At 43.2% G+C, this 10083-nt stretch overlaps 1 protein-coding gene across 1 annotated transcript in view; it reads right to left on the bottom strand.

The window, feature by feature from the left end:
• Positions 1–716: 716 nt before the first annotated feature.
• LOC139343445 (protein shisa-8) overlaps positions 717–10083 on the bottom strand; it is an 86454-nt gene continuing 77087 nt past the window's right edge. Inside the window, exons 4-5 of the mRNA XM_070981107.1 lie at positions 9419–9535; positions 717–1338 (exon numbers count right to left, since the gene is read on the bottom strand). Of these exons, the coding sequence (XP_070837208.1) occupies positions 842–1338; positions 9419–9535 (614 nt within the window). The 3' untranslated portion in view covers positions 717–841. The remainder of the gene's footprint in view (positions 1339–9418; positions 9536–10083) is intronic.

Raw genomic sequence — 10083 nt, 5'->3', positions numbered from 1 at the left:
AGTTTCTGAGGATGAGTGCGGCGAGAGACAAGTGTGCGTCTGTCAGTAGGGGGTGCCTGTGGTCTCTGACACTGCTGAGAACCTTCTGTAGTTTTTGACAAGTGTGTAGTGTGTGTGTGTAGTGTGTGTGTGTGTGTACATGGTTCAGATCCTTCTCATCTCATTTGCCCCTGGAATGAGATGAATAACCAACCCCCTCTCCCCGACCCCCGCCCTCCTCTCTGGTATGAATTGCCAGGCTGATATCTCACTCTCCGGAGGGGCCGGAGGGCAATGGGAGCTGACAACACAATGGCATTGTTTCTGCTGATGGGGAGCCAAAGTCTTAGGGGAAACACTCCCCTAACAGCCTCTTTGACAGTCTCCGAAAAAGTGGGTAGAGTCCGTCTGGGGTAGTTTGTGGGGTTTGTGGGATTTTGGACGTTTGTGCCTGGTGGTGTGGTTCTACAGAGCAGTGCAGAGTGCCGTTGAGGTGTGAGGGGGTTGAGAGGAGAAGGAGGAGAGAGCTGTGCCAACACACTGAGAGGCCACTCAATTATTTAGACAAGCCGCCAGGTTCAAAGAGTCACAGCCAACACCTGCCAATCCACCACCTTCACAGCTTATCTGCTGCTGCTGTTTTGATCCAGTGGTCTTAAAAGTACAGAGATATCACTCGCATTATTATTACTGTTGTCAACAATGATGAGGAATTAAAAAATTCAGATTATACACGATATTTGCTTGCTCCCCTCTCGCCGTCACGGCTGTGGATATAAAAGATATCTGAGCATTTCTTTTAAAGTTGCTTCAAACTCCACTTGGTTTCCTCTTCTGTGTGTTCAACCATTCATCTCCATGTTCAGACTGTGACCTCTGTTTTGCTGTTGGTGGGCAGTCCCTTGTGCTTGGGGTGCATGTGCGGCGAGTGGCCGTAGCTCAGCGGCTGCGAGAAGAGCTCGGGCAGTGTCTCGATGCTGAACTGCCTCTTGTTGGAGTAGGCTTGGCGCCGGCTGTTCTGCTGGTGCAGCGGCTGGTGCTGCTGCTGCTGGATGGGGTGGTGCTGCTGCCCCTGGAGGCCCATGTGGGAGGCCACCGGGTGCTGGATGTGGCTCTTACTGGGGTCCCATGCTTTGAAAGCAGAGCTGGAGGTGAGCGGGTGGGTGTTGGTCTTAGAGATCTTAGGCTTGGGGATCTGGGAGGCGTTGATGGTGATGGCCAGTGGCGCGTGGATGTCGGGCGGTGGGAGGAAGGGCTTGTCCTTGGGGTGGAAGTTGATTGGCTGGAAAGTGGGAGGGGACTGGCGGTGGGTGTAATCTACCATTGGGTAGCTCTTGTAGTAGTCTCTTGCAGCCGTGTCTGGATGAGAGACGATGGAAACAAAGGCAGAGACATGGTTAAATTATGACGATGAAAATTCAAGACCATTAGTTTGACAAAAGTGCCAATTGAAAAGCTCCATTCTGACCCTGAATTTACTATACCAGTGAAATTCACACAGAAGCATCACATCACAGTACATGCAGTATATCTATGTATACACACACACATTCCAGACAGATCTGTCATATCTGTCAGGTAAGCACATAAAGGATAAGCCAAGGCAAAGACGATGAATCCTGCAGGCTGTGCAGCATGTGTGCGTCCATGAAGATGTGAATGTTTATACCATATTTATGTATCGGGGCTTTGAACTGTCTATGCACTGACCATGGAGTTAAAAATACCAACAGCACCAGAGAGAAACAAATGGAGGGAGAGAGAGAGGGGGAGATCAGGAAAATAACCCACATATGAGGGGGAAAAGCAGGACGAGTGAGTGTCGGGCAAAATGGGAGATTTGTAGGGAATAAAAATAGAGTGGGTTCAGCGCGTCGAGTCAGATTAGCCTGAGTTCCCTGAGTGGAAGTCGACTCTGCTGTTCGGTCATCACCACTACACCCCCCCATCACACACACATGCGCACACTCTGCCCTAAAGATACTAACAACCTTGGTGTTGCGTAGCCCCATTTTATTGGTCCTTTTTTTTCCTGGAGAGATATAAGAGGCTGGGGAAAAATGTTTCGTTCCTTCATTCTTGTGCCCTTATCGCTCTGAATTACTCTTCCACTGGCATCTTTCAATATCTTAACATCTGACTAACCGTAACCCTTCATAACATAACAGGAGGCAGCTGGTATCACCGTGTACTACATTTTAAAACATTTGTCTTTGTTCTTTATCTGTTTGTGTGTGTTTGATCTTATCATGATTACACTCAAACAGGAACATCATATTAAGATTATGTCAATAGTCTTCTCAGAAGACGTATGACCAGTTGAATTTAATTTGCCGTAATGAATGTTGCTGGCCATTAGTGGGCGTTTCTGTATGCGTATGTGACAGAGGGGGGCGTACACTGGGTTCACAGGAAATTCAGGGTCTCCTGAAACATTAATGCAACTCAAAAAGTACATCATCTGAAAGCGTATTTGGGGTGCTGTATATTTGGACTGCTTGAGCTTTCCGGAGCTACTAACAAACACAGTTTGTCTCCTGGTAGAGTATGCATGATTATCTGTTTGTAAGGGGAACGTTGTCTGGACAGTATTGAGGTAAACACTGCAGTCAGACTGGAAGCAGACTGCAGACGTTAACTGAGGCCTGTTCTTCCCTCTCTGGTGACTGCTGTCGATTAATTTCGAATCATTTTTTCTAGCCAAGACAAACTGAGAACATTTTCTTATATTTATATTTTCAGAAAACACGGAGTAGCAGTCTCACATTCACACATGTCAGGAAACTGTCCAATGCTATCACAGTCTACTTATTGTTTATTGAACACTTCAAACGGGGGTCCACTGTGTACCTCCTTCCTCAACAGTAGCTGCTGAGGAAGGAGACAGAGTCACTGGTAATCATTCGCTCCCTCCGTTATATTTTCTAAGCTGGTCCAAAGACTTGATTAAAATCCTGCTTTTCTCTATAACCAGCATCACTACAACCATTTTAATTGTTCTTTATCTAAAAGGCCAACTGCATATTTTCCCTCATAACATGACAAAGCAGCCTGAATTGAGCTTTATTGGTTTATTGATGTAACAATTAGTTTATTGATGTAAGATGTTAAATGTTTTGAACCATTTCCATTGCCAACAAACCCATTTTATGGGACAAGGTGGGATCTTAGGGATCTTATGCAGATCTAAATACTAACCAACAACAAGACTTTATTCAGCACCCCATGAACTTAGATGGCACCAGAGAATGCTGCTCAAGTCCTTAAAGCTATAGTCCTGAGAGTATTCATGAAATCAAGTTCACTTACTCTTTAAACTGAGATGAGCTGCTGTGCTACAGTCAACATTTCAGACAGCATGTCCTGAAGACTTTTGGAGAGGACGGATAAATAAAGAACAATTTAAATGATTCTCTTTAATTGTCCAAATTATAGAGATTTGGGCATATTTTCACATCTATAAGGCACTTATTATTGTGTCACATTATTGACGACTAAGAATGAAGAGAATGAATAGAAAAAGTGCTTTGAAGATAAGGATGAAAGTATTGAGGATTAGTGTGTATTTGTGTGTCTGTGTGCACACATGAATGTGCGGGCATTTGTGTCTGTGGGTTCATATAATTCCGTATGTGTTATGTGTGTGCGGCTGCATGTGTGCCGGGCATTGTGCGACAAAGAAAACATTTCCATACATTCTTTGCACATCCAAAGGGTGCTAAGCCGCTTGATTTGTATGCTTCTTTGCAGTAAAGTGCATCACATGGTTTTGGCAGCTTTGAGCAGCTGCGTGTTCGTCACAAAGACATGAAGACACTCACTGGACGTCAGCAGTGTTGCTACAGATTGACAGGCTGTAGGTTTAATATACTGTGCTGTGCAAGCCCTGGGTTTTAAGAGCACATCAGTTTTCTGAAAAATGTACGTGCATAGATAGTTTTGTGCAGTTTTATTGAGCAGTTTTGTAAGAACTGCCATGTGTTGAATGTGGACACTGCGTCTCTCTTTTTGGAGTCATATACGGCCGCTGAAGCTAATTTGACAGAAAATTGGTTCAAATCTCTGGACAGGGCGGGAAAATCTGGGACGGCACACACACAATGAATTAAACACACTCTACCTTCCCAAAACAACTGCAGTTGCTGTCCATTTGAGTGTTTCCACACATGTCGCCAGCAGGAGCACCTGACAGCAGGGTCCTCTGTGACTGTATTATGTGCCTTCCTCTCCGTTTCACAGACTCTCCATCTGCGCTCTCTCTCTCTCTCTCTCTCTCTCTCTCTCTCTCTCTCTCTCTCTCTCTCTCTCTCTCTCTCTCTCTCTCTCTCTCGTTTTCCATTCTTTCCATCTGTATTTCATTTATTTCGTACTTTTCAACAACATCAGCTTCTGCTCTCTATCCAGCAGCAGCCTAAAGCAAGGCCTGTGGGCCCAATCTGGGCCACCACATTATAACTGCATAAGTTGGGTCCTCCAAAGGGTAACAGAGTTTGACAACTCACTGTATTCTATTTGGTCTATTTTTAATGCCATTTCATTATGTTAGAGCTGTTATTCGGAGAGAACCTGCTCAGTACAATGCATTTTAACACACACCACAATGGCAAAAGGCTTAAAAGACAATTATTTAGCAAATAATTTACATGTTGTGATGTTTTTGTTGGCAAGTGGCCTATCATTAATGTTAGATCAAGTTTAAACCCAATTTTTACTTTTACTTTTTTCTGTATGTCGATTTCATAACTTGCAAGTGCAGTTGTATTTTAGAAACTTTTCAGGAGCTTTAAGATGCTTTTTGCCCTTGTCTGACTTTATTAAGTAACTGTGGACAATATACAGGCCACATTAAATATTGTACATTATTTACCACATGAATTTTCTCTTTCCCCACATCTTTTCCATGACAGTGTGTTCTGTAACTGCTCAACACTTCTTTGAAGCTATATGATGTCTTACACTGGCTGAAATATTTAAACTCCCAGATGCCATGTTCTTAGAGTGGCACCTTTCTCTCAAACAGCAATATTCAGAAATAATTCAGACTGACATACGATGATAAATGGCGCAGCAGGTAGTGCGCGTGCCTCACAGCAAGAAGGTTGCCGGTTCGATCCCCGGGTCAGGCGGGGCCTTTCTGTGTGAAGTTTGCATGTTCTTCCCGTGCATGTGTGGGTTCTCTCCGGGTACTCCGGCTTCCTCCCACAGACCAAAAACATGCTCATTAGGTTAATTGGTGACTCTAAATTGTCCGTAGGTGTGAGTGTGAGTGTGAATGTTTGTCTGTCTTTGCATGTGGCCCTGCAATCGGCTGGCGACCGGCTCAGGGTGTACCCCGCCTCTCGCCCATTGTAGCTGGGATAGGCTCCAGCCCCCCGCAACCCCGAAAGGGATAGGCGGTATAGATAATGGATGGATGGATACGATGATAAACTTTGGGATCTCCATCAATGTTCTACGGGTTCTGAGCAATGCTTGGCCGCACGGTATACATCTTTAAAGTGTGGAACCTCAGGAAGGTTCAGCAGAGTTTACGAAGTTATTGAAACAAAAAAAGTTGCTATCAGGCAAATTCCCTGCAGCAGCGCATCACATCTTGCAAGACAAACAAACTCATAGTCCAATTTTTTACTCCAATCAGAAGGTTTCAACGAGTAACAAAAATACAGGCGCAGAAAATTTCAAGAATCTTTTCCTCATTAGTCCCCACAGGTACTGCACTGATCATTGCTTGTAAAGGAAGCCTATCCTGAAGTGCCAAACGTAGAAAAAATAAAAGAAACTTTGAAGCAGTGGTTCCTTCATCTTCAAAGCCATCTTTTTGGGAATTTGAGATCACTCCAACACATGCAGTCATAAAAAAAAGAAAATACCAAAACTTATTTCATCCATTAAGTGACCTGAAGCACATGCTAAAAAATGCAGCAACCACACGCAAAATTATGGAATATTTTAATTTTATGGTGAGTCTAGAAGTGTTTTACAGTGTCTTCTAATAGTGCTCAGACTATTGGATCATTACACTTTAATTAAAGACTTCAGGCAGTCTTGGCCCAGAGCTTGGAGTCCTGGTGTCCTGGCAAACAGTCTCTCACGCCCTCTTGGAGAACATCCCTCCACCTCCTGTCTCATGTTGTCTTTTCTCTTTACCTAGAAACCTGACACTCCCTGGAAACTCACCTGCACTGAGCTCTATGGCTCACACATAAAGCACTTGGTAATATTTGGTAATAAAGTTCTTCCTGAAGACCGACCAAGACCATCTAAATTCTACCAAGTTTATCTCTTCCTCGTCTTGCTCTGACTGTCTCTGTCCTCTCACTTTCTCACTCTCTAACCTTTAGCATCTTTATCCCACATTTTCTCACTGCCAGTCCACCTGTCCTCCTTTAATTAAGATAGATATATCAGAGCTGCTTGTGCCAGAGTCCTGCCGCTACACCTGGCACAGGTTTGCTGTCACAGAGACATGACCTCTTTGACCCGATGTACCCTACCTCTTTTCCATCCTTTAATCATTTTGTGCTTCCATTTCTCCATTTTTACATCTTTTGTCTTGTTTTGCACAACACATTTTAGAAAACAAACCTGAGTTGTTAACCGCTGCATTTAGTTCCAGTGTGTTTAGGAAGTTTTCAAAGCATCTTGGTCCAGATACCTGCTGTTACACCTGGCAAAAGCTCAGCTCTCCCATCCAAACTGTTGTGTGTCCTAGCCATGACTTTGTCCACACAGCCAGGATCTCTGGACCCAGTTGCTTGTTTATTGCCCAGCGAGAGAGCTGATAAGCATGTGTGAAAGTATGATTGGCTTGTGTCTACATTTATGTTCCTCCCTTTGTGAGTGAATGATAGATAGTAGGTAATGAAGAGAAATATGACTAAATTATTACTCAGAGTGATGCAGAGGATGCAGTGTAGAGCTTATTTCAGCCCTAAGTGGAGTCAGGAGTCTGCACAACAGCCACCAGGCAGCAAATAGGGCAGACTGTATGTTGCCAAAACTCGGGGCAAAGAGTCCCCTAAGCTCTCGCTGTAGCTGCTCGTTAATCTTACTGCTGAGTCTATCAACATGATGATCAGCTCCTTTCTTCTCTTGTTTGGATTTTCCCTGCTGGAACGTCAGAGGACACCGTTTAGAAAGATTTTAGTGAGAAAATTAATTGGAAACTAAAAAAAACTGATGGGACACAAACAGAATTTTGGAAAGTGGAACATGTCCCCGCATTGCTCCAGTGGGAGTTAAGCCCTTGACTATTCCTTTTTGTATTCACAGTATCATGCATCAAATCAAAACAAAATTGATCCTAATGCTGAGACTGGCTGACCACCCCATGAAGCATGGACATTATGTGTTTTGTTGGAAAAGTTGCCAATTCAATTTCATATGCAAGAAGAATCTAGCTGTCTAGTTATGTGTTCCCTCTTTAAACACTGGATTTAAAGGTAATTATTATAATAAAGAAAACCAACCACCAGTAGAGTCAGGCTATATCACCAGGAAATGCTGAGACAAACTCTCAAACACCGTGGCTGTCCCTTCAACTGTTGTTGTGTAAAGTCTCGAATGGCATCACGAGAGTTGTGACTTTACAAGTGCTCTACTGTGTGTCCTACTAGAGCTCTACTGTAGCCCAACAACGGCCTCGCTGAGTTATACTTTAGCTTAACAAGCAGTCATCATGGCTTTGTCCTTAAAAACTTTGGATGTCTCATGCTCTTTAGATTATGTCTCTGATACTCTGCAGCTATGATGGACAGTCCTGTCTATCTATGCATATTGTGTCAATGAACGCTGCATGTACATGTGTCAAACTGTCGTTGCTCATCATCGTCACTGTGTCCTTGTCTTTCCGCAGTAATCAGATGATAGATAGATGGTGTACATTTTTATGCCTGCGCCCCTCTGTGTGCCAGTGCAGAGGGAAGAAATATAATGTCTGTGTGTGTGTGTGTGTGTGTGTGTGTGTGTGTGTGTGTGTGTGTGTGTGGGTAAGACATGTTTGTCTATTTTCTTACTTTGAGTGTGTTTCTGTGTATGAGAAAGAGAGAGAGGCCAGAGGACAAGCTGGAGGTCTGAACCAGTCGCTTCAAACTACTGCTGTCCAAACTACTGTCACTCACCACCCACTAACGCCTAACTCATTTTGTGTTATGTGTGTATGCTTGTGTGTGTCTGTGTTTTATCCTTTCTCTTAAATTGAGAATCATTTGAGTTACCAGCCCGTTCTGAGTTACGTCACCATCAGCAGCAGTGGATTTATGCCATCATCGTACCTTTTTTCCACAGCTGATTCATGGTTACTATTAACAGAAAGGCAAGCTGTCAATAACTGTCAGCATTACTGCAGCTGAGCTTTAGGAAGATGACGAACCCACACATAACGGCAACAGCAATGTTTTTTTCATGACTGTGAGGCAACAATGATCCTAATGCCTGCTTTGTTCAATATAGGACTTCCCCAGTTTCATAAGGCTAATACACCAATAATGTAACACCACTTTTGCACGGCATAATAGGAAGCCATCTATGATTCTGACGGATGGACCAAATGAAAGGGGAAACAACACAGTGTGAGTAAGGTGTTTGGTCAGTCTAAATTCAACAAGGCTATGAACTCTACGGGAGGCATGAACACAATTCTTCCAATAGAGTTCAGTTAAGAAACAGATAAAAGCCAAAGTAGGCAGCTTGTTACAGCAGCTCTTGCTCACTGATGAGCATTTCCTTAACTTAGTTTGTTTTTTTAGTTTTACTAATAAGTTCACACCGGCTTGATTCTGTGTTTTAAGATGGATGTGGCCAGAGTTTCCGGCCTTGCATTCATGCTGTTCACTTTACAAGGGAGAGCTTTGCTCAGAGCGTTTTCCATTAAATTAGCGAAGAACAACTTCATTCATTTATGCATCAAACTCTAGTCTGTCCCTGTAATGGTCCATTTTGAGTTGCAGCATTTTTTATGCATCATGGTGATAAACAGCATCTCACTTTCTCAAAAACGAATGATTATTGAAATTGAGGTTGCCTTTGTTGTGAGTGGCTGCTGTGATCTGACATAATGTGCCCAAAAAAAAAAAAAAAAAAAAAACAGCTCTCAAACATGACTCATGCGATTGGATGAGTGTTAGAATCATAACAAATTCATTATCCTAATGGGTGCTTGCGCTCCCTTAAGCACTTTCCCACTCACTGTGTGCATCAATACAGGAACATTCAGTGTTTTTCATCTTCCTGATTCGTGTTTGTCTATATTGTCCGGTAGTTGGGCTCACTGACCTCTGTACATTAAGCATGTGTTCTGTATCTATCTCAGTGACATTCACATCACTAGACTAATCCTTTAGTATGTATTTAAACATGCATACATGTAGCTGTAAAGTTGTGTGTCTCCATGTAGTCAGTACGAGTGTGTGCGTGTGTGTTTGTGTGTAATTCCACTCACCTACGGCCTTGAGTGAGGTGTACTTGTTGAAGCCAATTCCCAGGTTGTTATGAGGGTGAGACAAGGCCATGGCTGGACCCAGGGGAGACAAGGCTGCGTTGTTCAAGTGGTTATGATCTGAGGGAGTGAGACAGACAGAGAGACAGAGAGAGAAGGTTTCCATTTAAACATAATGCACAATTTAACACATTTCTGTAGTGTCAGCCCATGAAAAATGCAAACCAGTCTATGTTTAAATCAGCTGGTGTTATGAGCACATTCTCAAGAGGATGTAACAACATCACGCAGTTGAAAGTCCTCTGTTACTCTGGTACATCACGACCTTTTTAGGACTGAATCCAGCTTATGATGACGTTTCTGTTTTTTCATTTAAACACACTGTTTGTACACTGTATCCAGACATAAGATGCTGGTTAAGCTCATTTTGGGAGAGGGGTTCTAATGATTAGCTGAGGCTCGATAACCATCTGTGCATTTCTATCAGCCATCATTACATAACGTTTCTGCTTAAAACAACAAATATATTCGTAAAGCCATTAGATGTGCAGGTTGTCCAGGACAGAGGCAAGCATTGCTTAATACTGGAATTATGACCTTATGAGTCACAGAGTTTGATTTTGTAAACATGTTGCGGTATGTGTGAGGTAGTTTGTCATGTCATTTTT

The sequence above is a fragment of the Chaetodon trifascialis genome, chromosome 15 (genome assembly GCF_039877785.1).
Source record: "Chaetodon trifascialis isolate fChaTrf1 chromosome 15, fChaTrf1.hap1, whole genome shotgun sequence".
NCBI classification, from domain to species: domain Eukaryota; kingdom Metazoa; phylum Chordata; class Actinopteri; order Chaetodontiformes; family Chaetodontidae; genus Chaetodon; species Chaetodon trifascialis.
Note: the sequence above shows the minus strand (reverse complement) of the source record. Positions and strands in the feature narration are given on the sequence as shown.